The sequence below is a fragment of the Clinocottus analis genome, unplaced genomic scaffold, assembly GCF_023055335.1.
Source record: "Clinocottus analis isolate CAN_PGR_092001 unplaced genomic scaffold, fCliAna1.0.p SCAF_16, whole genome shotgun sequence".
Lineage (NCBI taxonomy): Eukaryota > Metazoa > Chordata > Actinopteri > Perciformes > Cottidae > Clinocottus > Clinocottus analis.
In genome coordinates this window covers 6,372,840-6,389,992 of record NW_027175887.1, presented here as the reverse complement: position 1 = coordinate 6,389,992, position 17,153 = coordinate 6,372,840, and the positions used below count along the sequence as shown (strand labels likewise).

The 17,153-nt window shown below is 43.6% G+C and overlaps 2 protein-coding genes across 3 annotated transcripts in view; one reads left to right on the top strand and one right to left on the bottom strand.

The window, feature by feature from the left end:
• The first annotated feature begins 260 nt into the window (after positions 1-260).
• On the top strand, positions 261-7,829 carry st8sia6 (ST8 alpha-N-acetyl-neuraminide alpha-2,8-sialyltransferase 6). Its single transcript, XM_068579519.1, has 7 exons — positions 261-925; positions 1,759-1,833; positions 1,934-2,008; positions 2,785-2,929; positions 5,989-6,101; positions 6,209-6,301; positions 6,380-7,829. The coding sequence occupies exons 1-7, from the start codon at positions 831-833 to the stop codon at positions 6,855-6,857; spliced, it is 1,074 nt and encodes a 357-aa protein (XP_068435620.1). The 5' UTR covers positions 261-830; the 3' UTR covers positions 6,858-7,829.
• Positions 7,830-11,098: 3,269 nt separating this feature from the next.
• gjc1 (gap junction protein gamma 1) overlaps positions 11,099-17,153 on the bottom strand; it is a 39,385-nt gene continuing 33,330 nt past the window's right edge. For both annotated transcript variants that reach the window (XM_068579030.1, XM_068579032.1), the window contains exon 2: positions 11,099-15,983. In XM_068579030.1, the coding sequence (XP_068435131.1) occupies positions 14,472-15,929 (1,458 nt within the window). In that variant the 5' untranslated portion in view covers positions 15,930-15,983 and the 3' untranslated portion in view covers positions 11,099-14,471. The remainder of the gene's footprint in view (positions 15,984-17,153) is intronic.

Below are 17,153 nucleotides of genomic sequence, written 5' to 3'. Positions count from 1 at the left end.
GCACACACACACACACACACACACACACACACACACACACACACACGCACACACGCACACACGCACACACGCACACACACACGCACACACGCACACACGTCAACAGGCAAACTCTAAGCTAATTCAGTACTGGGCACTCATGTTACTGCCTCCTTTTTGTGCATCAGGGAGAGGGGGCTTAAGGGATGTGGGCGGAGGATGGCCGGAGGAGGGAGGGGAAAGCAGAGAGGGAAGGCTGGGGCTCCGGGGTGGGGGCGGAGAACAGAAGGAGCTTTGGGACAACGGTGGAAAGTAGGATTGTGAGTTTGTCTGTTGGACACATGAGAACAAGGGGAAACAAGATGAGTGGATCAAGGAGACGTGACAAGAATTGAAGGATGTGGTGGAACAACAAAAGACCGGATCTGTCTCACGTGAACCGGAAACTAACAGGGGTAGAAGAAAGAAGTACAACAAGAACAAGGTGCAAGAGACAGACAACTTGCCTGAACAAGAAGCAACTAAAGGAGAGAGGCATGCTCTCGTTCACCCTGAGAGAAACCCTGAGTCAAACCTAACAGACAGGAAGATAGTGAGGAGGAGGAGGTGGGTGAGGTAAAAGAAAACATAAGAAAGCAGAGAGGCAAAAGATTAACACGAGAGAGAGAGAGAGAGAGAGAGAGAGAGAGAGAGAGAGAGAGAGAGAGAGAGAGGGGTTGAGCCAAAGAGTGGGGAGGAAATCTGAAAACAGAGGGGGACTGAAAGCAGATGACGAGTGAGTGTTGAGCAAGCAGAGAGCAAGACAGAAGGTGAGGGGGGCCTCCGGGCGAAGCTAGCAGGAGGTGAGAGGCATGAGGGGACTGCAGTCATTCTTCTCTTTGGTGATCACTCTCTTCTTTTTGGTGAGCCTGATGACCACTCTCATCTGGTACATGGCCGATAACAAGTAAGTGTGCAGCCACCTTTCCAACCGCACAGCGCTCTCTTCAATACTTTTGATTTTTGAAGTTGGGGGCTGGAGGTGTAATCGTGGAGACGAGATGAAGAAGCATGCTGTTTTATATGTATGTGGCAGATGCTCTAGATTTTAGTCAAAAAGGGAAACGATGGGAGCTATAGTTTGTGTATAACGACTCGGTCATGCATCTGTGCGTCAATGTCAGGATTTATGGTACAAAGCTGAGCAATCTGAGAGTGAAAATTGAATTTCCAGACAGCACGGTCACTTTCAGGTTCATTTCCCTTTTAAATGTGCATACAGACATGGCAGACACACTGAAACATAAAGATTTATTGAAACCGAGACCTGAAAGTTAACGACACAACCTGAATTTCAACTGAAATCTATTAGAGATTTGATTTAATAATTGTCAAACCATTTCTAAAACGTATTAACAGAAAGAGAAGAAGATACAGAACTATGAGCAACACATAATCTCCCACAGTCCAGATATTACAACACACATACTTGCCACAAGTTGCCTGTTGAAACGTAGCTCAAAAGGAATGGTGAGTTCGTACTCTGTTTTTTCAGGTCGATGGAAAATCTCTGACTGCAGAGCTCTGTTACAACTCTATTTGCTTTAGTGTTTATTGAAGTTAGAATTTCACACATAAAAAACTCAATGCTGCACCATTTGAGTTGATAGATTATTGTTCATGGTTTTGCTTCATGTAATGAAAATGTATATTGAACCAAATAATACAGCTTCCTTCAGTTGTATCTCTGACAGCAGCATTTGACTCACCTGTCCTGTGTCTGTCTTGTTTGTGCCCCAGTAATGTGGAACCTAAAAGGCCGTCTCCTCAAAAGAAAAGTGCCCCTCAGCCTTCTGACGCTTGTAAAGACTGCAGGTGAGCGCAAACAGCATTAGTAACACTTTTGTTTATGCGTTCAACACATGTCAGCGCAACACAAGTTACACCCTTGTTTGTTTGTGTGTGTGTGTCTTAGGGAAGTCATCAACAAAGTCTTAGAGCATTATTCTAAAACCTGGAACAAGCAGGAGGACAATTACCAAAAGTTCAGGTAAGAGAAAAGGACATCCTCTAAATATTTTTAATGGTATTTCATTCAGAATTCTTAGAACAACAAAAAGTACATCAAAACTGTTTAGCTGCAACAATCCAATAGTTCTTTGATATAATCGAAAAAATAAATCAAAACTCCTCCAGATACAGACTAAACATTGGAGTTGCACCACGTATTAAAAGAACGAGTGGAGATAGATTTCCATCTTCTCTCGAAAAAAAACCTTAGTTATGAAACATGAAATCCTTCTAAGTCTCAGTTGGCAGTTTTAGGGAGCTGTCAGAACAACCCCAAACTGAGTCAAATGTTTCTGAACGTCATTCTAATGTTGTGGTTTGTCACAGATAGCCACAAAAGCCACAACACTAAATCTATGTAGAGAGCTTCATATATATATATATATATATATATATATATATATATATATATATATATATATATATATATATATATATATATATATATATATATATGAGGTCAGAAAAAGACCATTTTAAGTCACGGAAGGAGTGGAAAAAAATGTTGAATAAAGCAGAAGAACTTGCAGGCCGATGTCTACCACAGGATCTAAATATATCACGTCTGAGGGTCATGCGAGAGATAACGAAACTCAAGGATTTCACTGAAAACACCCAAAGACTCTTTTCACTCAGGTCCTCTTATCAAATTAAAATCCTTATATGAAAGAAATGTTTTCAATTCTTTGAGATCCTACTACATTTGGCTGACTCCAGACCAGAGTGTTATCCAACAAAGTCTTTGTGGTGCCACAGATCCCAGCTGAGCAGCAAGTGCCACGGCTCTGACAAGGCCATCATCACCCAGGCCAACACTCCAGTGGGAGCAAAGCTGGTGTACGACGGGGAAAAGAAGAAGACCCTCCAGGTGACCCCGGAGATTTTCAGCACTTTTGCAAAGGTATGTTGTTTGTCATTCATGAATATTTAGCACAACATCTGCTGCTTGTGTGGTGTCTTGATTCCTCTAATGATTTACTACAGACATTACTGCTGTGCTCTTGCAAGCTCTGCCAAAGGTCATGTGTCTCCTCACACGTTGGCTCTTTAATGCACACAACACACCATGTATTTTTGGTAAGGGGCTCACAAACTCAGACCAGACACCTTCCTGAGCTTAAGGTTAGTCTGTCCTGCTGGGTGCTGCACTTCTTCTTCTTTGTATATGCCAACATACTGTAAGTAAAAAGCAGTGTCTTTACAAGTGTATGGGCAGTCCCATTTGAACAGTTCACAGGTTCACAACTGCACGACCATATGTTATTTTGAACAGAGAGTCTATTGATCTTCTGCCTTTTTAGTATTTGTTTTAAATATTACACAATATTTAATTTGCGAGGGCAAACTTACATAGGGAGGACCAATATTTGAACAGAGGACCTTCTTCCGCAGTCAAATTATCTTAAATAACTGAAAACGTGAAGTAATATAATAGATAGATGCCCTTTAATGATAAAATACAACCGCGTGTGGGGGCAGAGACTCAGGCGCAGAAGGAAAATGTCAGAAGTCACGGTGAGGCCAAAATCAAAAAGTACTTTCTTTTGTTACCAAAAACGGACACAACAAAGGCAGGCAGGGAATCCAGAGTTAAAGACAGGGTCAGAACAGACAGATAAGGGCTCGCAACAACGCTGGCACACTCAGCTGTAGCACACAAGACAATCTGGTAAGGGACAAGGGAAAGCAAGGGAGTATATACCTATATCTATATCTATAGAGAGAGAGAGAGAGAGAGAGAGAGAGAGAGATCTTGATCTTGAGTTAAGTAATTATGATTATTTGCCAACGCACTTCAGCATGCTGAAACAGGATTTAGAGGTTGGAGAGCAACATTGATAACCTGACAGCGAACGAGTGGAAAAGACTGGATGAATGAGAGAAGAGCGATGCAGAAGTGAGACCGTGGCTGGAGGGAGGGTGGGATGAAGAGAACGGGAAAAGCAGTACTGAGGCAGACTTTGTGGCCCCCAAGTCTTTCCACAATGATCTGGTAAAGTGGAAGTGAGATTTCCTTCATTGTTTGAAATGAGCGTGACAAAAATGAGGTGATGAGCACAGACTTAAAGTATCCAGTGACTCATTTTCATGAAGTGGACTCACAACAACTGTCATCTGCAAGTTTGAAGCTGCTTCGTGAGAGCTTGTCGGCTTCATAAACATCCTGAACCTGACAAGGTTCCTACTGTGGTGTGCTGAGGTGAGAACGGAGTCCGGTTTGAACCTTCTTTCTCTAGTTTTATTGGATGTGTTTTATCACTTCTCATGGAAACAACTTTCCAAACTGAGGGACCGTTTCACATGGTGTCATGACTCCCCCTTCGCTGAGGTCTATATCCATCCACACATGCATTAATGTTTAAAACCGGGGTTTAAAAACAAAAAATATCTACGTCCAAACAGGCATTGTTTGCTGAATGATTTCCTTCCATAGCGAACATGAAAATCAGAGACTGAAAATCATCACTGAAAAAAGGTTGCGACACACTGCTTCAGGGTGTATCTACCTTGTGGTGGACGTGTTGCTACCAAGGTGTCTTGAGGTCAGAGTGTTGTCTGTGTGTTCAGTTTACAACTCCCACAGTGTTTTATTGATCATATAAGTTAACATTTGCATTTTGGTCAATATCATAAACCACAAAACGATAGGTAGAGGTGAATGACCCGCATTGTTCACAGTTCAGCTCCACACCCTCCTCACTCTAACTCCCATCACTTACCTGGCTGTGATCATTGATCAGGCCCTGTGGACTCCTCCCTCCCAGACACGCCTTGCCAGACTGTTCTTTGTTTTTCCAGGCCAGGTTTTCTCTTGTGCAATGATGTTATCTGTGCGAACATCATTTTATAATTCGAATCTTGCTTTAGTCGGACTATGCTCTCTCTCGGGGCAACTGCTGTTATCCGAATATACATGGCAGTGAATAAATCGAATCATTGGCCGAATGCATGTCATATCCGATACGACAGGTGGCGCTGTTTTCATTACATGTAGTGGTGATACAGCCATCTCCGCTTGACCTCTTCACTTCATAATGGAGAGAACCCCGCTAGCTTCGGTGGTTGTCGGGGAGCTAGCGCAGAGCAAACAGGGAACTAGCAGCAGCGCTAGCTGGCTACATCAGGGAGCTAGTGGAGACACCCACCGAAGGTCCTATCGGCTCGTAACCCGACTTTTACGTTTGTTTGTTTCTGCCGGCCGTGACAACTTATCGTCTCTTTCGACTTCCGGGTCACGACCTGGGAGGGAGGAAGGGAGGAGGCGGCGGGATCTTGAGCATGCGCACAAACGCATTGTCCAGTTCCGATCCGATTCAGCGTTTACATGCAGCGTTATTCGAATTATCAATCGAATCGAATCGAGTTATCCAGGGGTGTTAATCGGATCGTAGTCGGACCGCAGTTATTCGAATAAAGGTGTTTACATGAACTGGATAATTCGATTTTAGTCGGACTAAGCCAGTTATTCGAATCCATGTAACCGCACTGACTGATAGTTGCTCGTAATGGGCCTCTATACACCGATGTTGATATTTCATTAAAAAACGGATGTTTCCACCAAGAATAGTCATTTACCACATTAACAATGTATAGAGTGTATTTCTGATACATTTAATGTTAGCTTCATTGAAAAAACAGTGCTTTTCTTTGAAATAAATAAGGACATTTCTAAGTGACCCCAAACTTTTGAACAGTAGTGTATACATTTATAATTTCCAGCTGTTCTTTCTACCTTTCTATATTGCAAAAGATAGACTAGATATAGAAATACCCAGACTCTGATGCCACTCAACCAGAAAAGGAAGGAACCATAAACTTGTTCATTAGCAAATGCAATGAATAAACACACACATGCATTTGCAAATGAGATCCAGCTCTAGAGTTCCCTCCCCTCTTTCACACAGTATACCAGTTTAAACGTTGTTTTTGTAAAACATTTTCTGTTGATGTTAATTCCAGGAGCATCCGTTCCAAAACAAAAAATGGGACACATGTGCAGTTGTTGGGAACGGTGGGATCCTGACCAACAGCACCTGTGGAAAGAGGATCGATTCAGCTCAGTTTGTGATCAGGTGAGAAAGGCGTCCAATGTAGAGAACAGTCATAATCAACAGAATGAAGCTCAACTCTGTGGAAATGCTACACAACCATCCCTGCATCTTCTTTGTCGCTTGTTCAGATGCAACCTACCTCCCTTGGACAAACGCTATGAGAAGCATGTGGGCATCAAGACTGACCTTGTCACAGCAAATCCAAGCATCCTCATAGAGAAGTGAGCGAAAGGATGAATCACTGTCCCCTACAATGTTCCCTTTTGTCATGTTGCTTGACATCTGGTGCTTATTTTCAGGTACGGGGCTCTGATGGGGCGTCGGCGTCCGTTTGTGGAGAGTCTGCGTACCTATGGCGACTCCCTGCTGCTCCTTCCCGCCTTCTCCTTCAGCTTCAACACTCCTGTGTGCTTGCGGGCCGTCTACAGCATTGAGGACTTTGAAAGGCCCACCCAGACGATCTTCTTCAACCCAGAGTACCTCCAGAGTCTGGCCGTCTTCTGGCGCTCCCAAGGCCTCCGGGCGCTACGGCCCAGCACCGGCCTGATCATGGCGAGCATGGCGCTGGAACACTGCGCCGATGTGCACCTGTATGGGTTCTGGCCCTTCAGCCATCACCCACATGGACTGCACGCCCTGACGAACCACTACTACGACGATAGACAACCGAAAAAGAAAATCCACGCCATGCCGGCTGAGTTTGAATTATTGCTGAAGCTGCACAGTCAGGGGGTGCTCAAGCTGCACCTGGGAGATTGTCCACCAGGTGAAACGTAATTCCCAGACCGGGAGGCGGCTGACAGGACGGGAGCAAAGTGCCTTGTGTGTAGCCCAGTTGCTCATGAAGTCTTTAACATTAGTTTGAATGAATGGACAGATTGTTTTGGGCTGATGACATGTGTCCAGTCAAGGTGAATACTTGGACTTATAGTGAGCAGCAAAGATGTTTGCACTAAAATAAAAATGCAACAATTCTAATACTGTAAACAGTATATTGTTGTAATGGATCTAAACTATATTTATTAACACAAATGTTCCAGCTGGGGTCTGGAGAGAGCTATTTTGATTTGAATGGGAATCCTATGTGCGAGTTGACATCGTAGTGCCTTCTTTTGAATTGAACTGAATGTATTTTGAAGAAAATGGAATACCTCTTTTACGTGAATGTTGTCGGACTAAAACACTTTAACATTTAATGAAAACCGCTGCACAATGAATGTAAAGATTCTTTTGACATTTATTCGTAAAAAAAAAAAAAAAAGCGTGTTTCACATTTAACCATGTAGAACAATATTCTAGAAACTCTAGAAGGCAAATGCATGATACTCACACGCTTTAATCACACAATTGTTGTAAAATCATGGCGCTGAAGATGATATCTGGAAACTTGTTCTCACTTCACGTTATTGGTAACTGTGATAGAAACAGGAGGTAAATCTCACATATTGGTAAATGGAAGCCAACACTTTTTAAGTTCATGTAAATGCTGAAGTAATGACTCTTCAATGTGAGGTGAAATAATGATCAGAAATTGTGCACTTTGGGGGAAAATTTTAACCTTTTGTTTGGAAGTAACATTCGTATTAAGACTTTGGTGGCTCTTGTGTAACTGGGAGTACTGCTTTATAATACTTATGAAGTCTTAACAGTGATTTTTGTGAAACTTGAGAATTCTTGATGGGCCAGTTTTAGAATTATTTTTTCGGGAACATCGAGTTGTGAGGGAAAATGAATCAACAAATAAATATTTGTCACAAAAAGGTTATTTATATGTAATTAGTGGCTGAAGTCGAATTACTTTGTCAACAAAAGCTTCTCCCCAGATGACTCAACTTGGATGATTTAGTGTCTTTTAGCCACGAAGTGTCCCAAAACCTGCCAGGATGTATCGTCAACATTAAGTCTGCTCCTACAAACAGCTGCAGCACCATGTGCTCCATTGATTATTAGCACAGATTTGTACATACATTCCTCTATTGATTATCTCTATTTTACACTTTATACGGCAAAAGCATCCTCCATTGATTTCAGACCTTAGGTGACATTTTTGCACTTCACTAAGTTTCTCCTGTGTGTCTTGCTGCATGGCATCACACAGTTATGGAGAGGACCAGAGATGCTGACATCTGGATGATGATTTCACAGGGAAACAAGAGAACAGGGCAACACAAATATATAACTGTGCCATATAGGGTAACTCTCTTGATCTGGATAGCTGCTTGACATCCCTTCTTTCTCCTGAAAAAAAAAATAACATCTGAGTTGTAATATGTGTGTTTAGTATACGGACATATAATAGTTTGGATAGAATAGTCATGCAGATTCTGGGCAAATGCCCTCAGAAATGCGTCTTCCTCCCTCTCCCTCCTTTGACCGGAGGTCGCCCTCTAGTGGCTCTGACTGCAAAGCTTCTCCAGCTTCCTGTGTTAATCCATTGTGCTTCAGTTTGTGTCCTTCTCTCCAACAAAACACAGTGAAAACTTGAGTTGAGAAACATTGTTCATTGGCAAAAAATTAAATGAGGTCTGACTGACCTCCAGGGTAGGACGCTACAAGGAGCTACTCTTACGCTACATCCACACAACTACATTAGAAACTGGGGTTTAACACAAAAATGATGTATGTCCTTAGGCGTTTGAAGATAATCTGTGATATTATCACTAACCCATGATAATATTCAAGTTTCATTTATCCATATTTTTATTTCCACATTCATTGCAGCTGCAATGTTCCTCCTGTTTGTAGCGCTGCAAGGCATCCCACAGTTTCTGAGTTGACCAAACATGCAAACATCTGGACGATGCTTTCACAGACTCTTTGAAAGCACGAACAGGGAAACTCAAAACATACCGGAGCAGTCTATGTTCTTCTCCTCCTTCCCTGTCCCTATATTCATAATGGTAGCATGCATCTGATTACATCCAGATAATTAGACCAATAATGGGATGGGAAGTGTTTGTTTCTTTTTGAGAGAAAATAGCCCGCTGCCACAAGTTGCCATCCAAGACATTGCTCATGGGATTCCCCTCATATCGGCAGTGACCTTGTTGTACGTCCAGCTGCAGCCCTCTGCTCATTCCCACTGGCTCGTCTCTCCTGGGAAAAACATAAAACATATTTTTTGTCTTCCATTCTCCAGGTAATGTGTCTGTGAACTCTTTAATGATGACAGGGACGAAGCTGAAAACACTGGATTGAATACTTTAGTATATAAGTAAGGATAATTCAGTTGTTTCAGCGGCTAATTTAAACTAGCATTGTACTCGTAATGCACAGCAGCAGGAGTACCAAATACATTAATTATTGTCATTGTAACTGAGATGATTTAAAATGCATTTTATAATTATTTTTCTCAAAGATCGTGCTTCGATACATTTAAGTCTAATCTGTTATAGAGTAATAATAAAACACCGTTAGTGTCTGGTGCTGTTGGATGTATGATCACACATGCAGTTTAAGAACTGTACAAACGTGTGCGATGTAATAAATGATAATATGAGTAAATCTTGACTTTGGTAGCATCTGCCTTATGAAATTATGTACCACCGACCTCACCAGTATGGTATGAGGCCTGAAACAAACACACCCAGCTGGTGCTGAGTCTGGCTTACATGCTAAATACTAAAAAGCTCTGTTGGATCCTCCCACGTTGGCTTCTGCCTTTGAGGAGTGTGAAGACTTTCTAGTGTTGACCAACAATCACTGACGTGACTGCAGAGCTTCATTCAACTCAACATGCTGAGAAACCTTTGAAGAGCACAGTGGGACAGAGAGGCTGAGTGTACTGGTTATACTGGGACAGAGAGGCTGAGTGTACTGGTTATACTGGGACAGAGAGGCTGAGTGTACTGGTTATACTGGGACAAAGAGGCTGAGTGTACTGGTTATACTGGGACAGAGAGGCTGAGTGTACTGGTTATACTGGGACAGAGAGGCTGAGTGTACTGGTTATACTGGGACAGAGAGGCTGAGTGGAATGGTTGCATTGAACAAGAGAAGTTGAACCAGGAACAGATTGAGGAGGACTTCTTGGTGCACAAGACAAACCGCACACTGACTGTGATGTTTCTTTCTAACTCTCCACTGGAGACCGTTAGCATGGCTTTGTGAGTGAGTGAGTGAGTAAGTGAGTGAGTGAGTGAGTGAGTGAGTGAGTGAGCGTCCAGTGGCTGCAGCCACTGCAGAGTTTATTTTGTGTACTGTGTGTCCATCTTGTTGCATTTATTGTCTGCCATTTATTTTTTGTTTACCGTTATCTTTTCTGGTTAATTCTAGTAAGGCCACGCTGAGGAAGACGGTTGTTTGATGTGTCATCGGTTGATTCTCTTGTGATTTTCTTCAGACAGACCCTTTACGTGCTTGTCCATGCAATGGTTCTGCTTTAATTCATTATACAGCAACACTACAACAATGTTTTTTCTTGAAATGAGTTGGGGAAATGATTCACAGAATAATCAATCCCTCCTCCCATTCATACATGACCCCATGCAAGAAATGTCCCTGAACATTAGGCCGGTCTGTTCCTCACCTCCCCCTTTAAAAAAAAGTCATTTTTACTTACTTTTATTTAAGTTTATTATTCAAGTCATTTTTTATTGAAGTATTCTACTCTTTTCATTGCTGGCAATGCATTAATATAATTTAAAGCCTCACAGTCTCAGACGTTCTCATCACAAGCTGAAGTTCATCTGTCACCGAATAAACTGCCAAAGTGTCAAACATAATGACACGACTAACGCGAGCCGAAGTGACATCTCTTCGGTGTCCTGTGTTGTTCCTGCCAGTGACACGACGCCGGCGTGTGTGTAATTCTCCTGATAGCGCCGCGGAGACCCTGCTCCCCACCAATCACAATCAAACCCTGCAGATCTCACACTGACAACAAGAACAGGACAATACTCAATATGTCTATTTCCTTCCTTATGCGTTTTTGTCCTCGGCTGTGGAGCGCCAACAAAAGATGCAGAAACACGATTTAATATGCAATTCTGATTTATTTTTTTAGGAAAATAGGTCTTTTCACATGCACATTTTTTCATCAAAGAATATGAAAAACATCTTTGCCGAGGGATACCAGAATGGCACTCAAAGAAATGTACATTTTACAAAAGGCATAGAAAACACACAAATACACAAATGCATTTATGAATCAGAGTCTGTACTGGTAATACCACTGGTTTTATTGCCACATCCCACATGGGTGACCATTAAAAAAACATGAAGGGAAACATAGTCTTTCTTCTGATCACAATATTTTTTACATAGACAGACAGATGCTGAGGGTGGACATTGTGGTATCCCTGATAAATAGACCCACAAAAGACTTCTGATACAACCACTGTGTGATGGGCTTTCACGTATAATTCATTCAGCTGCCAGGTATGAGGGAGACCTAAATGGCTGTCAGTTCCAACGTGTGTCTTTAAAGGTACTCAAATGCATATCAGCAACGTCAAGTGAAACATACCTCAAATTTTGATAGTTTTATGGTTTTTTTGCTACCTTGCAAAAGAAAAAGTTGAACTGGCAATACGTTTCATCTTAAAAAAGCCTTTAAAAAAATCAATACTACTTTCACAAAGAATTAACATTCCCGAAATATACCAACATGCTGCACAGCGTTCAAAACACACATTGGCACATTGGCCTCAGTACAGACTTGACTTAAGTTTGTTTTTTTTGTGGCATTTAAGAGACACATGGTTTTTAAAGGACAGCGACAACATGCAGAGGGGAATAAACCCTCTGCATACAAGTAGCTGTAAAAGCCATCTCTTATCTTATCCTCTCACTTTCTCAGTCACTAAACACAAAAAAAGTCACATGACCAAGAATAGTTTTGGAGATGTGAGGCCATGCTGCCAGGCATGGCACCTCCTCAAAATGCCCCTTCCTCACCCTCTAGTGCTCCCTCCTTTGACAGGAGTCGCCCTCTAGCGGCTCCAGCTGGCTCTGACTGCAAAGCATCTTCCAGCTGCCTGTCATCCATTGTACTTCAGTTTGTGTCCTTCTCTTCAACACAACACAGTACATACTTTAGTTGAGAAACTTTGTTCACTGGGGAAGAATTTAATGAGGTCTGATTGGCCTCGAGGGGAGGACACTGTCCCCGACTGGGGAACTCTCAGTAAATCACCCGTGGCTTATTGGGAGGGAGTGGCATCAGCGGAGACAGTGTCAATCGCTGCTCTGGGGAGCAGCTGACCGAAGCGCTTCTTGTGATGTACGACTGTCTGCTGCAGGCCGGCTTGTTGAACAGACATGTGGAGCCAAGTGGTGAACGGACCAATCAGAAAGACGCTTTCCGCTCCGTTGTATCGTTCAGTGTTTGCGGGAAGAAAAGCCGAGTCACAAAGTCCAGCCCCACTGGGAGAGATTTTTCAGACGACATTTATGAAATTAAGACTATAATGTCCTGGTTTTCAGAGTTACTCCCCTTGAACATTTCGCCATGCTGCTTGTTAGGAAAGCCACTGTGGGCAAAGCTTGGAATGGTTTGAATAATTTGGCACTTCATGTTCTTTTGTTTGTGTCCATGCACACGGCTGTTCAGCAGATCTCAGAACAAGGTTGGAAAAGGAGTTACACTTAAATAAAAACAAAGACATAGCCCAGAGGTTTGATACATACATTAGATACTGACACTGTAACATACAAGGAATAGTCTGGCTTTTTTTTCATTACATCAATAAGTCACTGTAGCCGACATATTACAAAAATATACTATGTCATATTTCAATTTTCTTTTTTCTTTTTTTACAATTGAAAGGCAATGTAAAACACAATAACCATACATATCCATACACCAAATTAAATATTAAAAAAGGCTTTCTTTTTCTTTATTTTACAAAAAAACTTTCTTAAAAAAAGCCAAATTGTGTTTTCATATAAAACACTGGCTCAAACATAAAAATCAACTCCGTTTTGGAGTTTGGAATTTTAAATCCTGTCCCAAAAAGCATAACACTTACTGTAATACAAAAACAAGTGGCTTTTACAAAAGGGTTGGTCTCACGTGGGTATTTTTCCACAATTGGAGGAGCATGGCCACAAACAACCAGGCTTCAGGGCAGCGTAGCATAAAATCTTGGCACTGACACTTGCATCACACAAACAGTGTTTGGTCTCACGATATTATAGTAATGGCTTTAAACCTTTTCCATTACAACGTGGAGATATTGCAGCCTCGTACATCTAACACTGAAATCGTAGCGCTGAGAAGGCTTGACTGACACAAGTCTACTGACACAAGGCTTGTCAATAGAAAAGGAACACTAAAGCTGGTTAAGTTGTTGCTGGATGCAGGAAGCATGTTCCTCTGGTATCTACTACCCGATAAAGGACGCCCCCTTCTCCGAAGAAGACACCACCAGGGGGCAGTCAACTACAAGGCAGATGAGACAGCAGTGGAGCGCTGAGCAACCTTGTTCAATAGCCATGAAGAGCCAGAGCAAGAAACTGAGAAGTTTAAGAGTAAGGTATAAAAACTGGATTGCTTATGCACCTTGTTAAAAAGAACACTTTTTTTCGCAGGACATTTCAGATGTACACAGGATAAAATCCACCTGCTGTACTAGTTAGTTAGTTTCTGAGAAGAATCTGGTGTAGCACAGTTGTAAAAAAAAGAAAAGAAAAGAAAACACAGGAAACTACAAACACACTGTCAAATGCCAAGTCACAGCAACATAACACTGGAAACTCTACACTGGAGAGAAACACAGAACATGACTGACAGGACACAGCCTTCAGGAAGGTGATGTTCTCACTGCATTATAAAGTCATTGCTTTTGGCGCTGCCGCTGAATTATGTTTCATTTTGTTGCATTGTTATGGTGTTCCTTGATAACGCCATTACAGTACGGAGTCTTAGCTTTTCATGGCATCCCTTTGCCTTTGAATTATGACGATACTTCATTTGGATGTCCGACGAATTGGGACGTCAATGTATTAATGGAGATGGTGTCTTTGCAGAGGAGCGGCCGGAAAATGAGTTTAGCCAAATCTGGGATCAATCTGATTTGCAACGGAACTCATTATCATTCAGTAATTTTCCAAAGTTCAAATCCCTAAGAAAGGATGAACGCAGAGACAACAGAGGTCAATAATCTGCTGCAGGACTTGAGGAGATCGAGACATGTAAACGACAGACTGTAGCCTACAGTTTGTGTTGATGTGATGCTTCAAGTTAAACAGTGAAAGCCCGAACAAAACAAATTGCCAGCTGCATTATCACGTCTGTTTTGACACACCTTAGTACACAAACACATCTTCTCCAGCTTGCAGGATTCTTTAAGGCACATGGGGTGTTCAAATATCCGAGGAAAATTGCAACAACTCGTCATCCAGTCTGTAATATATACATGGTTTCAATACATGTCCCTGTTTCTGGGGTTAAATCCATACAGAGGGCTTCCCCTCTCCCGATTTGCTGCTGCTGCTGTTGCTGCTGCTGCCTCCCCCACTGCTGCCTCCTTTCCCGTGTTTGAATCTATGCTTGCGCTCTTTCTGAGGCTGAGGCTGTGGCTGAGGTTGGGCTAGGATGATGTTACTTTGAGGCTTGTCGTCCTGGTTGTCCCCAAGCTGCTCCTCTGCCCGATGCTGCTGACTGTAGGCCTGGATGGCCGCCTCCAGCTGCTCATGGGCTTGCTGGATCATGTCCTTGTTCAAAGCCACACGGGCCTCCCCTCCAGTGGGAAAGTTATCCTCATTGCTTCCAAATTGCTGCTGCTCCTCTTGGGCAATGTTTGCCCGGTTCTGCTTGCATGCCATTTTAGCGTTGCTCAGGTCTGTGTACGGCATCTGCTCTGGCTTTACCACAATGTTGTAGCCGGGTGGAGCTGATGGGGTGTTCCATGAGAAGGGGTAACCGACGTAGTCTGCAGCCCCATCTCCACCCACCCCTCCCTCAGAGCCTGCCTCGGGCCCTGCACCCCCTACTGATCCCTCCACACCTCCGTTGGTGCCCAGCAATCCCAACTGGTACTCATCCTCCTGGGGTGGGCAGCGCCGACGGCGAAGAATGTCACAAATGGTACCGATCCCCAGATGGAGCATCTCCCAAACGTTGAGCGTGAGGCAAAGGACAGTGACACCGTACATGATGCGCAGGAAGATGGTCTTCTCTGTCGGCCGCGACACAAAGCAGTCCACACTGTGGGGACATGGGTTCCTCGAGCACACAAACACAGGCGTCACATGAAACCCGTACAGCAAATACTGGCCTGCAAGGAAGCCCGCTTCTAGCAGTGAACGAATCACCAGTTGCAAAACGTAGACCCGCATCAGCCCCTCATCTCTTATACGTTTGCGCCCGTCATGTCGGATTTTGGGTTTGGGTGCGGGTTGCAGTGGATCCCGCGGCCTTTTTGGGGGCTCGATTTCTGGCACCTCGTAGATCATGGGATCATCCTCTTGGTCCTCCTCTGTCTCCTCAATGCCCCGGTGCTGCCGTGCTCCAAAGCAGATCTTCCTGGGCTTCCTGTGCGTGTAGCCTCCTCCTGCTGTTCTAACTGCAGCAGAGCCAGCTCCTCCTTTGGATTCATCTATCCGTGCAATCTTGTTCACGGCATAGCCCATGTACATAAGAGAAGGCATCGCCACTAAGATGATCTGGAAGACCCAAAAGCGAACGTGAGACAGAGGTGCGAAGGCGTCGTAGCAGACATTCTCGCAGCCCGGCTGGCCCGAGTTGCAGACAAACTTGCTCTGTTCGTCGTAGTAGATGGACTCTCCCCCAACAGCCGTGAGCACAATGCGGAAGACGATGAGCACGGTGAGCCACAGCTTCCCCACGAAGGTGGAGTGGTTGTGGATCTCCTCCAGCAGCCGCGTGAGGAAGCTCCAGCTCATGGTGTCGCTGGACAGTGGGGCAGACAGTGTCCCTCTCTCACCTGTTCACAGACTCTGCAGAAAGGAAAAGAGGAGGAAAAGGGAAGACAAGTGGGAGATAAAAGAAGATATGTGTTCACAATCAATGCACATTTCATAACTTGATCAGAGCAAGTAGTACTGCAATTTTTTTAAGACCTTTATCCTGTGGAAATAGCAATAGTTCATGCCAATTCAGTCGCACAATAGGAAAAGTGGTGACATAATAATTGCCTTAATTAAAATAAGTGTTCCTCTCTGAGCTCAGTCAATCAATATACTGTATGCTTAAGTTGATATGTTGCTTTTTGTAGCACAAATGCGCGCACACTAAATTTGAAGCACAATGCCGCGATGAGGTTGCTGTCAAATTCGGGCTTTTTAGGGAATTAGAAGACCAAACAGGGAGGAAAGAGGATATCGGTATTAAAGAATACCATCAAGCAGCACTGAGAAGGAGGCGAAATAATCCAAATAGGGAATTTGCTAGCGCCAAATACACACTCACTTTATTTAACAGCCATCTCTTTTTGAAGAATAAATCCTCTTAGTGAGCCTTCTTCTGTGTGAGGTGCAGTTTTCAGGATTGTATTAAATTGACTGGTTTGTTCTGGTTGGGAGGTAAATAGCATTGTGCTGCGCTTGTGTGCATGTGTTGGTCTGTGTGTGTGTGTGTGTGTGTGTGCATCGGAGCACAGTTTAGAAAGAGGGACATGTTGCCTATGTAGGTTAGGTCTGGGCTCCAGGCAGTCGATCCAAACCAGGAGCATCAGCAGGTGGCCGGGCTCAACCCGTTGGATAGCAGACCCACATTAGCTTAGGCAGTGGAGCTGAACCCAAACACTGTCGTCCCTCAGGGCGGCTTTGGGGGATAAGTATGACACCTCCGCTGAACTTTCCCCTTTATGAAGCTGCAATAGCGCATGGCTTATTGTCAGCTAGACTGAGAGGAAAATCCAACCATGAATGCTAGCTTAGTTTTGGGTTTAAAGGGCTTCCAGGGACGATATCCTTACCAAGCAGGTCGAGAGCTTAGTCGGAGCAAGCTGCAGCTGCAGCTGCAGCGAGAGGGAAAATATAGCTGGAGGAAACGAGCAGGATCCCCCAGCCCTCTGCTTTGTGTCTCCAGTAGGAGCAGAGAGGGCGGGAGTGTTTGTGGAAGGCTTGCGATGAAACATGTGTCATATTGATCACTCTGACCATATA

Excerpts from the sequence above, each read along its gene's own strand:
- st8sia6 (XM_068579519.1), top strand. The coding sequence starts at position 831 with ATGAGGGGACTGCAGTCATTCTTCTCTTTGGTGATCACTCTCTTCTTT. Across the intron at positions 926-1,758 it reads TGGTACATGGCCGATAACAA|TAATGTGGAACCTAAAAGGC; the intron begins GTAAGTGTGCAG and ends TTTGTGCCCCAG. Across the intron at positions 6,102-6,208 it reads TCAGCTCAGTTTGTGATCAG|ATGCAACCTACCTCCCTTGG; the intron begins GTGAGAAAGGCG and ends TCGCTTGTTCAG.